Source organism: Lagenorhynchus albirostris, chromosome 6 (assembly GCF_949774975.1).
Source record: "Lagenorhynchus albirostris chromosome 6, mLagAlb1.1, whole genome shotgun sequence".
In the NCBI taxonomy this organism is placed as follows: Eukaryota; Metazoa; Chordata; class Mammalia; order Artiodactyla; family Delphinidae; genus Lagenorhynchus; species Lagenorhynchus albirostris.
In genome coordinates, this window is record NC_083100.1 from 70,995,883 (window position 1) to 71,012,692 (window position 16,810).

General features: G+C 41.1%; 1 protein-coding gene across 11 annotated transcripts in view; it reads left to right on the forward strand.

Moving 5' to 3' along the window:
• Positions 1 to 16,810, forward strand: part of RBMS1 (RNA binding motif single stranded interacting protein 1) — a 212,328-nt gene that overhangs the window by 115,769 nt on the left and 79,749 nt on the right. For 9 of the 11 annotated variants that reach the window (XM_060152786.1, XM_060152789.1, XM_060152793.1 and 6 more), the window contains exon 2: positions 807 to 982. In XM_060152786.1, the coding sequence (XP_060008769.1) occupies positions 807 to 982 (176 nt within the window). The remainder of the gene's footprint in view (positions 1 to 806; positions 983 to 16,810) is intronic. The other 2 variants (XM_060152787.1, XM_060152790.1) reach the window with 1 other exon arrangement.

Sequence of the window (16,810 nt, forward strand, 5' to 3'; positions counted from 1 at the left end):
GACAGAGAACTGTGGTTTCTTTCGATTGGTTAACAATTATCTGATGTGAGTACATTTTCAGACATTCTTCCTAGGTGGCTGCCGACTGAAACCACACCGGGCCTGGCTTGCAGGCTTTGTAAAAGTTACCTTGGCTGCTGCCAGGCCTGGGAAGGTTTCCAGCTTCTACACCATTCTCACAGGGGTTAAATTTCACAAGGTTAGCCAGAGCGAAAGGTAGCCGACCTGTGAATCTCATCCAGATGTCTCAAGGAAGGCATGGGCCTGTCTTCGAACTAGGTGAAGTCTTCCTTATTTGAGCCTCTTGACTGAACTCTAACCTTCTTACACTTGAAGAGTAATCTGTGTTTTTTTAATCCCTAAGAATCATCTCAATAAAATTGTCAGCAAGTTTCAATCAAGTGTCCTTCAGAATTTGAAAACCTTTTCAAAAGTCCAGTGATTTCTAAATGACTGTAGATTAAAATGATATTATCAATAACTTTATTATGCAAGTTCGTTTTGAGTATCAGATGTGTGCCTTAAAGTATGTGAATAAAATCTTACAAAAACTTAGTCCTGTTTCAGGTGTAGGTAGAGAATATTCTGCTGAGTAAAATCCTATTATTCATGTTGAAGGAGAGGGTATTTTTGTAGAATGAACAGATCTTTTTTAAGGTGTAAATTAAAATCTGCGGTAAAGTAGCTGAAGATAAATCTGTATGCTTATCTTGGTAACTTCGTCTTGGTTGGGAGGTCATACAGCCTCTGAATGGTGCCGAATCGGTTCTGTCTGGCGTTCTAACGCTGCCGTCTTTGTTTTCCAGCAGTCTCTGGTCCCAGCCCACCCCATGGCCCCTCCCAGCCCCAGCACCACCAGCAGTAATAACAACAGTAGTAGCAGTAGCAGCTCAGGATGGGATCAGCTAAGCAAAACGAACCTCTATATCCGGGGGCTGCCTCCCAACACCACAGACCAGGACCTGGTGAAGCTGTGTCAGCCGTAAGTAGAAGTTGTTCTTGTGTTTAGCTCCTAAATATCTCCTTGATCATATTACAGAGTGAGATAAATTGTGTTATAAGAGAGGTTTAGTACAAGACAAATCTGGGAATGCTCATTCTGGTCACAGTTGACAGGGTTTCTAAGTTTTGAGTCCTTGGATGCTTTTTCAGTCAGCATTACGATCAACAGAATGCCTATATAATAAGATAAATTGGAGCGTTTGCTCAGTAGAATTTGACTTTATTGGCGCATGAGAAGCAGGCTATGAATTGTTTAACAACACGGCTGGTTCCTTTTTGAGGAGTGCTCATATTTTGTGGAAGCACCTCTCGGGGCCATTCTGTCTCATCATAAGAGAAACTTTCGTTGTCACCGTTTGTCAGAAAGGTAGTTACCATCTAACTTAATCCTAAATGGGTATAAACGCTAATGCCAGGGGGGCAAAGGTAGTCTGTCTTCACTCACACCTGTAGTTTTGTGGTCCGGGTTGTTCACGCTCAGCTCTGGGCATTCTTTTTTTTTTTTTTTTAATTTATTTATTTATTTATTTATTTTTAGCTGTGTTGGGTCTTTGTTGCAGGCTTTCTCTAGTTGCGGCGAGCGGGGGCTACTCTTCGTTGCGGTGCGCGGGCTTCTCGTTGCAGTGGCTTCTCTTGTTGTGCAGCACGGGCTCTAGGCACGCGGGCTTCAGTAGTTGTGGTACACGGGCTCAGTAGTTGTGGCATGCGGGCTCTAGAGCGCAGGCTCAGTAGTTGTGGCACACGGGCTTAGCTGCTCTGCGGCATGTGGGATCTTCCCGGACCAGGGCTCGAACCTGTGTCCCCTGCATTGGCAGGTGGATTCTCAACCACTGCACCACCAGGGAAGTCCTCAGTTCTGGGCGTTCTTATGCCCAAAGTTCCTTTTCCTCTTCTCACTGCCCCCCGTGCTGTGTCCTGAGATGAAATGTGCATACATGTATAACTTTGTTCCAAAGGAAATTTGCATTATATGCTTGTCGATAAATAGAATCTAAGTATGCTACTTTGCTGCAATCACATTAACTAAGGAAGAAAGCACCCGTTTAAACCAAGGAGCCAGAAGCACTGTACATTGCAAAGATCACAGTGTAAAGACTAAAAGCCTCCAATCCCTTTAAGCTATAAAAGCCTACACGTACAACAGCCTCTTTTATTTTTCCAAAGACAATCATGGTCCCTCACAAACAGAACTTTATATAACTGTGGAAAAGGACGTCCACTAAAGAATGTTTCCTGTGCCCTGAAAAGTATTTCCATTTCTAAACACATGATTAATAGCATCTTATTTTTGTTGTACTGGGTAAAGTATAAATTTATTACTTCTTGCTTTAAGAAAAAAATTTTTTTCAAAACTTACTTGGGCAGCGTTTGCAAACTGGAACTAAAAGTAACATCTGGCCTTCCATCAGGAGCGCTGGTGGTTTTGCTCTGTCGTGTTTTTAGAGAGGAGGGTGGGACACTGGGAGGTGGTTCGTCAGCATCTGGAGAGCCTTCGGAAGGCCGCCACCCTCAGGACCCTCCCTCCGCCTTTCCTGTGTTACCCTTCTGATCAGCCCCTTTGGACTTTGTCTGCAGCCTTTGCTCCCGGGGCAGTGAAATAATGTCCTGTGCTAGGGATGACTTTGAAAGCAAGTCCAGCTCTTGGGGTTTGTCATGCCTGACCAGAGTCAGATGGAATTTTGCCAGGCACGCCCTGCCCCGTTGCAGCTGTTCAAGACCACAAATAGGCCTTTTTGCTATCTTGTCTGCTGTTGACCTCTACAGGCATCTTCCTCTGCTTTTGCAACATAATTACAGGTAGATAGAGCACCTGAAGTCTAAGGAGCTAAAAATATAACTTTGTAGGACACAAAAGAATGGAATGAACCCTCACATCCTTGAGGTGTAAGAGAAGGGGAAAGGATTTCAGAAGACAAATTGTTCCTCAGCTAGTTTTGAATCCTGTAAGGTGAGTTGTAACATTAAGGGGATAGAGTTAAACAACCATAAAATAATAGAGTAATACCATGTTTTATATGCAGTAAATATGTATTTGAAAAATTAAACCAGCAGTTTTTTTTACTGAGTCAAATCATATTCCAAATGCAGCAGAAGAGCATTTGATCATCTTTCCTGAAAAATTCATTCCTTTGTTGTTGGTGGTCTCTTTGACATACGTGGATTTTCTCAGCATGTGTAGACATCAGTCTCTTTGCTGTTATCAATAGCAGCAATAATGGTTTGCCACTCACTCTCTCCCATCATTTGCAAAACCCCAGGTTTGATATTTAGCTCTGATGATAGTTTTCTTTATGTATTATACAGAGGCAAGACATACAGTAATAGAGAACTCTATGTCAATATCTGCTGAAAGCTTTGTTCCATTTAACACAGAGCATCTAATAAGTACCAGATTTGTCTGGTTGACAATTTTGTGTCTTAAAATGTGGAGAGAGCAAAAAGGAGCATTCCTGTTCCGGACTTAATTGTTTCCAGTAAAGAATAGCTAGTTGGCCACATGGAAGTGACAAGAACCTTATGGAAAAGTGACTCATCCTAGAGCTTAAAAAACTGGACATAATTAGAAATTTTTTAGAAAAGTTTCAGAAGCTTCTCAGCAAAGATAGGTGTAAATTCATAGCTCTAAAAATATATATATTTTAGAAATAAAAATTTAGCAGTGTAATTTACAAATTAACGTGAATTGTAGGAGGGGCAACAATTGAAACAAGTAATTTGGGTCTCTAGGGGACTTGGATATTTTAGAGGGTTATGTAACAGAAAAATGGAAAAAGATACCTAAGAATGTTTGCAACAGGGACTTGATAACATACAAACAATGCGTGAAACCTGAAGGCAAGAATGACATGAGGATTGTGAAAACCGGAGAGGGAGACAGAAAGTATTTTTAAAAAGCTATGTTTGGAGTAGAACATACAGATGCTATAATGTTAGAAGAAATGACAGTGAAAAAGCAGATGTCAACACAAGAGATGGCAGTGAAAAAGCAGCCTCAGCCCAAGTCAAAGAGGGACTTGGGACACTGGAAAGTGTAGGTCAACATGGCTGAGGGAAAGGGGGCTCACACTGGAGGGTGGTCAGTTTCGGTGACTTGAAGGACACTGGTCTGAAGGACTGGGCAGGGATGTGACAGTGGTGATGGTGGTCAGGTGATAGGGAGTGAAAGGAGATCAATTTTCTAAGAGGATTTGATGAAAGAAGAAGCTGACCAGCTCTAGCGAACTTCCGCACTGTGATGTGTGTATATATAGGAAGTCTTGTTGGGGGGACCTCGTGACCACTCTGGGTGCTGCAGCTCTGCACCCTATTTCTAAAGTGTTATCTGCTCAAAAAGAAGACATCAGTCCAGTTAACCAGCACATTTAGGAAATGGAATGAGCTGGTGACAGAAAGGACTCATCTTTTACCCCCTGACCTTTAGATAATCTTCATTCTCCGCCTTCTCTAAAAGCAAGCCAAACAAAAAAGTTTGCCTGACTGTGTTGCCCTTCCAACTTCTCTGGCAGATTTTCTAGGCAGATGAGCCGACGGCTGTTGGTGCTGCCATTTTCTCACTACGTTAACCCTTTGCATTTTCCTTTCAAGTTTCAGCTGAAACTGCATGGCATCTTCCATCTCCCTTATTTCCTCTGGCTTGTTTTCACTGTTGTCCACATCTCCTCAACTCCTTGCTCTTTTTTTTTTTTTGCGGTACGCCGGCCTCTCACTGCTGGGGCCTCTCCCGCTGCGGAGCACAGGCTCCAGACGCGCAGGCTCAGCGGCCATGGCTCACGGGCCCAGCCACTCCACGGCATGTGGGACCTTCCCGGACCGGGGCACTAACCCGCGTCCCCCGCATCCGCAGGCGGACTCCCAACCACTGCGCCATCAGGGAAGCCCAACTCCTTGTTCTTTTGATTTAAGTTTTCTTGGCTTGTTCCTCTGCAGCCCCATCCTCTCAGAGGGTTAGTCTCCACTCTTTACAATTCTCTGCAGATTTTTCCACTTGAATATCTTACTAGCACCTCAGATTCAACACTATCTCCTTCCTCTCCAAACCGTGATTTTTCCACATTTACTCTCCCCAGGTTGAAGCTTTGGAGCAGTGTTGGCTATTTCCCATTATCCTCTTAGTCACCAAGCCCTGCGGCTTCTTCTTTGGCCTGTCTTCATTCTCAGAGCCGGAAGAATTGGGTGGTTCCTCCCTCCCTCCCTCCCTGAGGGGTGACAAGCGAGAACCGTTTGTTCCTGCTGCTGCCTCCCCTCGGGCGTCTCCGTTGCCCTTTCTTTTCTTTTTTTTTTTTTTTCTGCGGTACACGGGCCTCTCACTGCTGTGGCCTCTCCCGTTGCGGAGCACAGGCTCCGGATGTGCAGGCTCAGCGGCCATGGCTCACGGGCCCAGCCGCTCCGCGGCATGGGGGATCCTCCCGGACCGGGGCACGAACCCGCATCCCCTGCATCAGCAGGCGGACTCTCAACCACTGCACCACCAGGGAAGCCCCGTTGCCCTTTCTTGATTTTCCAAGGTCGAGTCTAAGCGCCCCCTGCCTCCTTCATGCGTGGACCACACTAACCTCTTCTTATTTATTTTTATGCATCCCCACCTCCCAGTCAGCATCTTACTTCCATACATTTCTGTTCTCCAAGGGCTTGTTATGTAGCAGCATGTCTGTGACTGTGTGTAATGCTGACAGCATATCATCTTCACAGATTTCTTACCTACAGTATAAACTCATGGTGGTCAGGGTGGCAAGATTTTGGTGCCCCAGAGTTACCTACCACAGTGCTAGGCAAGTGCCTTATTCTCAGTCAGTAGCCTGTAAAAGGGGTCAAATAATGCTTATATCATGAGGTTGTGATTCGAATTAAATCAAGTAATATAAGGAGAGGAGCTGGTCCACAGTCTAGATCATTGAGCAAATATTAGTCTCCCCATGCCTGAGCCTTTACTCCTCAAAATCCTCCTCAAAATCCTAACTACTAGAATAAATTTAAGTTATATGTAATCCTACATTTTAAATTAAGGAGAAAATACCAGATTCTGATCCTGAAAGCTGGGAAAGCCAGAGAATAGGTTATATTAACATGAACCACCAACCTTCTCTCCCTGAAGTGTTTTTTGGGGGGGACAAGGGTGGAGGGCGGGGGGGTGGGGGGAGAAGCACTTCACTCACAAAAGACTAGTTTTATCCTCATGCCACTCACCCCTGATTTATTCCTTGTCATAATACTGTAAAATCTTTTGTTGTGTCCCAACTAATTTTTCTGAAAATTTAAAAACAATATTTGGTCCAATAAAACTAAACAAACAAAAACAGTATTTGGGCGCAAGGTTTGGTCCATAGTTCTTCCTGGTTTGCAGTAGGAGCAAATATGTGGGTCTCTGTTGGCCAAGGATGGACATTTCTGTGATACTGACAGCACATGAAAAGGTCTGCATAACTCAGTGTATCAACAGCTTATTTTAAAGGAAAAAGTCTATTGATATTAAAACAAGATGAGGTATTTCTACTCCTCCCACCTTCTACAACCTTTTTCTCATTCCCAAACCAATCCTTGGTCAACCAGTTTTTTGGGTTTTTTTTCCCCTTTCATTCAATAGATATCTAATTCATTTCAAAGTACAGTAAAACATGATTTTTATATAAATGTGAAATTAAATCTAGCCTATAATATTATAGCCTATTACTAATTAAAAGGAAATATTTTTGATATAGAATGTTTCCTTGGTTGTAATATCCAGTATATTTTCATTTCCTAGTGCTTTGTTTTCTGTTTTCTGCAAGTTTTCCTTATTCTTTTGAATATAATGCAACTCTTAAAAAGGTGAAGCGGAAAAGCAACACAGATCAACAGAGGCAGACATAAACAGCCAACCCTAATTTAAGACAGAATAAAGTAAATGTTATAATCAGTGCAGTGTTCTGGGAGGGGTCGGAGAAAGTCTTCATTAACCTCGATACCAGGGGATAGCTTTCGGGGAGGAGATGATTCTCAACCTTAAAGGACAAGGTAGATTTCATGTGGGGTGGAAATGATAGTGTCCTCCAGGCCTCCAAAAGGGCCCAAGAGATGTGAGCGTGCTTGGATGTTTAAGAAAGCACAAAGAACACTTCTTGGTGCGAAGCTGCCATTCAGCAGTTGTTCGTTAGCCAGGGCTCCTGGTGCCCGGAGTGGAGAGTGTGGATGCAGAGCAAAGAGAAGCTGAGATGCAGTTTGGGAGCATATCGTTAGCACTTTGAATAATAAGCTGGAAAGTTTGGAGTCTGTTCTTTAGTTACAGAGAAGTTGGCCTGTGGAGTGGAAGAGAAGCATAATTCAGTGTTTTCTTTTTTTCTCAGAATGGTAATTACAACAGAAGTCAGAAGGTTGGCTTGGAGAAGAGGGCTGTCATAGGCTGAGCCATTGCGACCCTGAACCAGGGTGGTGATAGGCGACGGAGGGGAGAGGCACTGGGACGGCAGGGCGCCTTAGAGATAGGAATGCGGGGACTGAAGCATGATTAAAAATGACTGTAAGGTTTTAGCTTTGAATAAAGTGAAAATGTGAGTTGCACTAACTGAGAGAGAGTGCACAGGAAGGGCACAGACTCTCACTGATTCTCAAACCCTAAACTCCAGCCTCTCCCTGTGTTCCCCAGATGTGGCCATCCTTTTATTCATTCGTATAAGCCACAAACAGGGCCCACTGAACTAAATATTTTTCTGAAACCACTAGTTGTTTTGTTGAACACTGACTTTAAAAGAATAATTTAAGTTCTGACTATAGTAAAAAGTCAGGGCAACTGTTAGGAAAATGGACAACTTGAAATGATAAGGAATAATTCTTTATACATTTCCATTTATCTCTGTAACTCTAAAATTTCTTAAGCAGTTTATCTGCTGAAAGTTCTTTTTTCTCTACCCTGGAATAAAATGATCATCCCTTTTTTTCAAAATCATTAGGCTACTTTTAAGGTAAATTTGAAAGTGAAGGCATTCTAGTAAGATAAATACAGTTTTTTATGCTTAATTAATCAACCTTTAACCCTAATAGGAAGTTAAACCTTAAGTGTTTACCCTGAAAGTAACAAGGGCCTGACAGACCCACTATTAGGAAATCCCAGGTATATATGAAATCCTTTGGAATTTATATAAAGTTCAAGAAATGAGAGTACCTTAAATTGAAAACAAAACAATGATCCTGTGATGAAGCAGGAAAAATCACTCCACCCAAAAGTGATCTGATTCTCACTTTCAAATTGAAGAGAGACTTTAAAGCCAGGTAACCCAAGGCCATTCAAGTATCCCCAAATGACTCAGTCCAAGAAGCCTGAACATACCCTAAGTTATTAATACATTTACTTTAGGAAAGAAACACATGGATGTATGCTGGAGTATTCAGACAGCTGTACAAACATGAAAGACATGGACCAAAAGATTTTATTGCCTACATTCAGTATTATTCTAAAGTCAGACTTGTGAATCTTACAGACCCATAGCTCTTGATACAGTGTTAAATTAGAAGCTGACATATCTCTTTGAGGCATACTTTACCCTTCAAGTGACGTTTCTAGGCAAGTTGAAGTAGTGTCTTAGTGGTAGAGGCGGTGGTGGTCATGGTGTATTTAACTCACACACATCAACAATGAAAGACCCACAGATTGTTTTTTCTTTGGTATCCACCACCTCTAGGATAATTGAAATTTGGACATACTGAGTTGTATTGTATTCCAAAGCCATTTGAGCTTTTAGGTTTTTTAAAATTGCATTTTACAAGGGTACTGAAAACTGTATCTAGCAAAATTTTATTAGGTTCCTTTGAAAGACAGTCAGAAAAAGAAAAGTTAACAGAAACATAGAGTGATAAAAAAATAGTTCTCTCATTAAATGTGTGCCTTAACAAAAATGTTTTATTGACTGGGGTACTTAAAAAAAGCTCTCCCCAAAAGTGAAATTGAGTTAAGATGATGTTTGCCATAGATAATCATAGCAAATGCATGCCATTTTTCTTTCTGTTGCTATTATATAACTCCTTGCGCATATATACATTTTATTTATATGGTAAATAATAGGATTTCTTTTAAGTTCCAAATGTTTTTGTTCTGTAAAGCAGCTAATTTTTATCCTCTCAATAATTCTTTCTTCATCGATCTAGAAGATTCTCAGAATATAAAATACTATTAGCAAGAGTTTCTCGGACTTGGCTTCTTTTATTATTACTAGCATAAGAGGGTGGCACATAATAATTCAAAGAGGGCTTAGACCAAGAAAATTGGGCATTTTCTGAAGAGTGTGATCTAAGATGTGAAGTGTTCAGACTTTATCTCACTCTTTTAAAAAGGTGTGCCAATCTATTGCATCAAAATATTGAGTCATTAATTGTAATTTAACTCTTTCTTCATGGACAATATTCCAGTCAGGGTCTATATAGTCAAAGAGTAAAACAGGATGCATTAGACACTGGGCAAGATATATATCATCTTTGTGATCTTTTTTTCCCTCTAAAAATGGAAGTCAAAGCAGATTTCAGAGTTTAGGAGCAACAGTGTGTATTTAACAGTGTGTATCTCCCTAGTCATCTCTTGGATAAGCTATATAAAATCGTTTATTTTCTTGTTCATGTTAATTGCTTCCTTTTCCTTCTTGGTATGAAAGAATTCTGGCACTTTAAGAAATACTTCGTGTGCAATAGAACTTTGACGTACCAAGATATAGTCTGAAGACTTTTGGAAATCCCAGAATTTCACAAAAATAATTTCAGCATCAAAAAAATTCTCCACAAATACCTGCTTTCCAGTAGAGAACCAGCTCTTTCTTAGACCTCTCTTTGCTCTTTATTTTTATCATTAGAACTATCAGTTGGCTTTTTTTAGGGGGTGGGCAGTTTTCAAAAATTAACACAACATTTAATCCCTTCTTGAGAGTTACTGCTACACAATTAGAGCAAAACCTTCTTGAAATATGGACCCTGGGTGATGGGCTACGCTTCTTCCCTGGCTGCGTGACTCACTTCCCTCTGTCTGAGTGCCCATGATTCAAATACATACCGCAGCAAAATTTTAAATTACTCCAGGTCAGAGACTTTCAGTGTCATCACAAGTAGTTGAAACCTCAAACATTAGTTATTGCCAAGTACCTACTGCATGTATGCATTGGATATTTTGGCAGAAAACCTCAATTATGTCTATTTTCTAATTTCTTCTCTGTGTAAAATCTGCTGGTAAGCATGGGTATTTAGAGATCTAGCCAAGCCTCCTTACTGTCAGTTGACCTTTTTCTTAAGGGTTTCGTTTTGTTATTCCTAGGCATGATTAAGAGCCTGCTTCCCTGTATTGCCCAAATACTGCACACACTGTTGGCAAACCAGTTTCAACGTTAGCCTTCGCAGAAGTTAATTGGGAAGCCAACACTGAAGATAATGGCGAGAATCACAAGAATTTTTTCAAGCGCATCCTCTCCTTCTCTGTGAGAGCAGATGGAGTTTACTTTATGTTCATCCCCTGTTCCTCTGTCTGAACCTTAGGTTTTTCTGTGGCAGCAGCTTGGGGGTGGTTAACCATTAAATGAAGTTGAAGGTATTGTCAGGAATAAAAGCCTCAAGTCTATATTTGGCAATTGTGCTTGGTTTGACTTAGAATTTCTTTAATGGGATAGCATGAATATTAGAAATTTACAACCTCTCCCTTCATCTTTCCCCATCTTCATTTTATAATAAATGTATGGAAAACATTTCTACATAATGTGTAAACACCTGAATAATGCCAGCAGCTAACCTTTGACAGATATTTCCTGTGTGCCAGGGACTGTACCAGATGTTTTATTATTTAATCCTAAGAACAACTTTATGAGCAGTATTGTTATCCCCATTTTATTTTTTTAACTCCTTTTAAAAAATTAATTGATTAAAGTTAATTTTAATTAATTTTTTAAATTAATAAATTAAAAAAATTTTAATTTAAATTATTTAAAATTTTAGAAAATATATATTCTTTTTTTCAGATTCTTTTCCATTATAGGTTATTACAAGATATTGACTATAGTTCCCTGTGCTATGCAGTAGGACCTTGTTGTTTATCTATTTTATATATGGTAGTGTGTATCTGTTAATTCCAAATTCCCAATTTATCCCTCCCCCTCAGTTTCCCCTTTGGTAACCATAAGCTTGCTTTCTATGTCTGTGAGTCTATTTCTGTTTTGTAAATAAGTTCATTTGTATCGTTTGTTAAGATTCCACCTGTAAGTGTTATTATTTGATGTTTGTCTTCTCTGTCTGACTGTTATCCTTATTTTAAAGATGGAGTTGAGAGAGGTTTCCTTCTCTTATTGCTCAGGATAATTCAGCTGATGATGGTAGAGCTGGGACTTGAGCTTGGACAGTCTGACTCTAGAGCCCATACTCCGAACCACTGTGCTTTCTACTTCCCCAAACATACTCTGAATGCCAGTTCATTATCTTCATCCTCCCTTCATCAGTGCCCACGTTCCTCTGTTTACCACAAGCTATAAAAAGACTCATTTCTCCAGGATCCTAAAAGAGATATTCAGCCATGATAGATTTAACAAGATTTTGTTAGAAAAATCAGCTTTCTTTAAGTCCCCTTGAGTAGCCAGCAGAATCAAAAGCTCAAGGTAAAGGCGGGAGGATAGAGGAGGAACTCATCTTTCCTGACATCTCACAAAGTAATCCCTTCTAATGTAGCTGGTTATACACAACTCAGCTCCCGGTTAGCTGTCTAGTGTGCGGCTCCCCGAGATTACACAGTACAGAGAAGGTATGTCATTTGCTTGTTGCCTGAGGGGCTTAGTGCATTACAAAGAGAAACATTCTTTTAGGGATCCCCATCTAACAAATCCAAACAACAGTGCTTTACAGAATGGCCTAACATAGCATTCTAATTTTACCAGAAGTATAAATCTGATTAAAACATGAGAGCAAACCTCTTCTGAGGAGAAATTAAAGTAGAAGTAAGTGAGTTGTTAAGCATCGCGCCTTTGATTTTGCTAGATACTGCACTGGGTAAGGCACATTTCCTGCCCTCAGGGAGGTTCTTGTCTTATATGGAAAATAAACTTCACGCATCATGTAGACCGGAATGTGGTGTTGTCATGTGAGAGACAGAAAGTGCTTTGGAGATTAGAAGATAGGGCGTGATTGCATATGATTGGGCGGGCATCAAGACAAGCTTGGCATTTGAATGAGTCTTCAGGAATGGGTGAGCAGCTCAAGCCCAGGTTTAAAGCCAGTACTAGCCTGGCTGCCTGCCTTGTCTCGTCTTCTCTAGGACCATATCATGGGGTTCTTTAATCCCAGAAGAAGGCTTGTACTTCACTGGGAGGAGAGTAGGTCCAGAGAGGAAGATGATTCGGTGAGTGTCAGATTTTGAGTGTAGGAAACTGGGAGTTTGGTACCATTAACAGATATAAGGATCAGGAGGAAGAGCTTGGTTTTTATTCTTGCCGGCAAATTCTCATCTACTCTCTGCGAATCCAAATTGAGTACCTGTCTGCTTTATGAATTTGTGTGCTTTTGATATGGCTATTAAGTGGAAAGAAACAACACGTCAGTTCCAGACTGATGCCTCTTCAGTGCAGAAGAGAGACAAGTCATTAAACCTGATTATTTGTCAGCTGGAATACTGTATATTGGAAACTCTCTGCCGATGTAGCCCTTATGGTCAACCATTCGATCTATATATTCCTCCAACATGTCATTATTTTCATCAATTTTTATAGTTCAGTTTTAGGGGCTGACACTTTTTAAAACGTTGCTTTTTGTTTAATAACATGCTCTGCAACTCCCTTGATAGGACCATTTGGCTTCAGACTGGGGACTTTTGAGAAGAGATTTTGTAAGAGAGCCATGGGACTGAGTGGGAGGAGAGGAGGACAAGTTTCCCTAAATGGGGTATCTAGAATTAGAGAGGAAGTGCACCCATAACACAAACAAACCTGGCCAAGTTCATGGCTGTGCCAGGGGACGTGGACTCTTGCTCCTCCTGGCTGTCCTGGCCGTCTGTGTCCTCACTGACCTGGCCACACCAGGCTGAAACTTGTCTACATTGGTTAAACTTGCTTATGGGACCAGGATCACTTGTCTTCCTCGTTTTCTCTTAATGCCATAACATCTTTCTGACTCTATTACTCAGACGTCTGTGAGGGAATCTGTATGAAAAACTAACATTTTCTGGATGACAGTAAGTCCCCTACGTACGAACCTTCAAGTTGCAAACTTTCAAAGATGCGAATGTGCCCCGGTAACGCCAGCTGTTGTACCGTACTTTTCAAGGTACCGTACTGTAAGATTAAACATGTTTTACTTTTTGTGTTTGTTTTTTATGTATTATTTGTGTGAAAAGTGTTATAAACCTATTACAGTACAGTACTATATAGCTGATTGTGTTAGTTGGGTACCTAGGCTAACTTTGTTGGACTTACAAACGTGCTCTCAGAACGGAACTCATTCGTATGTAGGGGACTTACTGTATCAGCACGTACGTGCAGAGTTCCATCTTTCCGAAGGCCACTCTGGTAGCGTAAGGATTGTCTCTTTAAAGATGAAACAGAGAGGCAGTTATCTGTGATCCTAGGAACAAAGAGACCTCTGGCCCATTTGGATGGGAGCACTGATACTTTCCAAGGGTTTTTCCAAAATGTTTCAGCTTCACCCCCAAATCTAAGCCAAAAATTATGAAAATATTATTGTTACTGCCCATTTATAGGCTTAGGTTTTACTCCATTACATAATCTACTTAAGTAACCCTGTGTAGTCTGTCTACTTAACTAGCTAGATAACATTTTGTTTCTTAAATTTTTCCTACTCTCTCTTTATTCATTATCTTTTTTGTTGTTGTTTCATACCATGCAATTTAGCTATTAAAAGCCAAACCCATTTAATTTTGACTGAGATCTTTGAGGCCAAAGAATTTGAGCATTTATTTAACTAAAAAGTCTGTGGCACTTTTTTCATCTCCAGGCTGCATCACAGAACTTTACATTTCTTCTGGTTCAAGTGGCTGTGAGTAAGGAGTGCTCACCAGAATCAAAATTTGCATGTCCAGGCCCTTCAGTAGATTCTGAGTCAGACGATTCAGAGATACATACATATGGAGAGAGTCAGTGTAGCCTGCAGTTGTACTAAAGAGCACAGGCTCTGGGTCCTTCCACCCGGCTCTGCCGCTTAATTGGGCAAATTTCTCAACCTTTCTGTGCCGCAGTTTCCTCACCTGTTATAGCACCTACAACACAGAGTTCTTGTGGGGACTAAACGGGTTAACACGTGTGGAGTGCTCAGAACATTTCCTGGCACGTATGAATGTTACTGCTGTCATTATGTATTTTTTAAAGCTCTCAGGAGGTTCTGATGTTCAATCCCTGTTACGAGCTACTGATTTAGTCCCTTCATGTTATAATTGAGAAAGCTGCGGTTCAGAGAAGGTTAAGTGACCTTCTTGGAGTCAAAATTAGGAAGTGGCAGGCCTGGGAAAACATCCCATCGTCTCCCCCACCACCCATATCTTGATTTCTCTCTTTACTTTTCAGGAGTGAATGAAACTGTACAGTCATCTCTGCCCTTAATCCTGAGTATGAAATATCTGTACTTCAGTTTCTTGCCAAAGAACTCAACTTTGTCCTCTCCACTGCAGCTCTTGTCAAAAGCTGTTGGAAGAAATCAGATTTATGAAAACTTGCCAGAAGGATTTGTAGTTCCTTTGTTCATCACAGAGCTTCCCAACCTTGTCATGGCACACACAGAAGAGGATAGTGTTTGTATTCGATTATATTGGTATCAGATTAGATTAGACTGGTATATCGTCAGCTGGCAAGGCTGCTCAATGCTGGAAATGATGAGCCCCACCCAATCTCCAAAGGTTGACGGGATCAGTATCCCCCTATCTATAATAGGACTACCCTAGCCAGAGGGGGTTTTGAAATTTTTTAGTAGAAAAGGCCTTCGGTCAAATGAAATTTTAAACAGAACTACCTATACAAATACTTCAAACCAGTATTTTTTTTAGTATGTATTTTATAAATGCAGATTTGTAACATTTATAAAATTCATCAGGGAGAACGATGAGGCAGTTTTGATGAACTCAGAAATTTGAGACTGGGACTCCTGACGGTTGCAGAACAGTATCAGCAGCTGAACATCTAGAATATTTCTGTTTTCCATTTTGGTGGTATAGTATTAGGGAAAAATAGTTAACATCTATAAGCAGTTGCAGAGGTATCAATCTTCTAAATCTTCTTAGTATCGTCTTGAATTAATCTGATCCAAAAGCTAGAAAGAGCCAGAAGTTTTTTGTCTTGACATTGAATTGTGATACAGCTATTCGCATGCCTCATGATAGGTATAAAGGTCAGACCAGGGGCACCTCAAAGTACGGTTGGGACCAGTCTTAATGATGTTACCTCGTTGTGATTCAGTGCTTATTATTGTACAGGTGGCTTAATAGTCATGGTCATGGTGAGGGTGTATGCCAACTAGTTGTACCTGCTCCTGGCCTGTCATTTGTTTGACTGTGATGTATGTGTAGGTTATTTGTACAATTTTATATGAATGGACGTGTGCAGGCTTGAATTTCCAGAATACCAACGCAGAATTAGAACTTTCCTAATCAGTGACTCATTTTTAAGAAGTTCAGATGTACAAGAAGAGATGGCAGGAGACACATTGACCCAGAGTCTGCCCTTGAGGAGACTTCATGTGTGAGGGTGGTTATCGGTGTGATAAAATGTGTTGTGCTGTATATTTGCTTGCATTTCCTGTTTGGTTTTCTTGGTGGGGTTTTTGTGGGGGTTGTCTGGCGTTTTGTTTTTTGTATTTAAAGGCTAAGAAATGGAATTCCAAGAGAAAATTGGTAGAACTCCGAAAGCACCTCTTTAGAGCCCAAGTTGATAACCACTGTTCCAGGGAGTGTGGATTTTATCCCTGGATGCTGCAGAGTCAGCAGAGAGTATAGTATGGTAACCACAGAGCCGTTTGCCCTGGTAGAATTGCACACGCCACCGGGGTCCTCGGGCGCCGTGCTGTCGTCTGACCTGGCTTTGCACCTAACTTGTGGCCTCAGGAAGACCTACAGGAGGAGGCTTCTTTTGGCCTCAGAGCTGGAACACACAGGACTTCTCCTGAGCCCTGGACTTGCTTTTACTGACAAACACTAGTTTTGTAACTGTTGTATTTCTTCTCATTTTGACTGCTAGGAAGTTCTAGGCCAAATTTGCATCCCCTGTTGGCAGTTCTGTGGGACTTCACTTTCTGGTTCGCAGGTCTGTGTAGTAACTCTCCTCCTGGGTTTATTTTCCCTTCACCTTGAATTCCATATCTATTTCTATCTTGTGGTGTTACTTATATTTCTGCCAGCAGTCTCAAGCTTTTATGGAAAGAAATATAAATAAATGTTTCTGGTGCTCTCTATTTGACTACCCCTTTTAAAATCACAGTAGGTGAGACTTTGCTGGGTCATCTGCTTTTATCAGTTTGTACCACAATCATTCTTATCAAAGTGGCTCTCTCTAGAACGCTGGTATTTTTGACTATCCAATGGCATTTCCATTGGAAAGGAAAACCTCTTCATGGCCCTTTAAAGACATAAAGACATAAGTGGATGCACAGCTGTTCCCTGATTGTCAGTAAACATTAAAATCAGCAAATACTCAAAATCCTGATTCCCAGCAACTCTTAGCTTGGTTGACATCTTTAAGGAAAAGGAAGGCTCTTTTTTTTTGGCTGCGTTGGGTCTTCGTTGTGGTGCACAGGCTTCTCATTGTGGTGACTTCTCTTGTTGCAGAGCACGGGCTCGAGGCATACGGACTTCAGTAGTTGTGGCTCGTGGGCTCTAGCGTGCAGG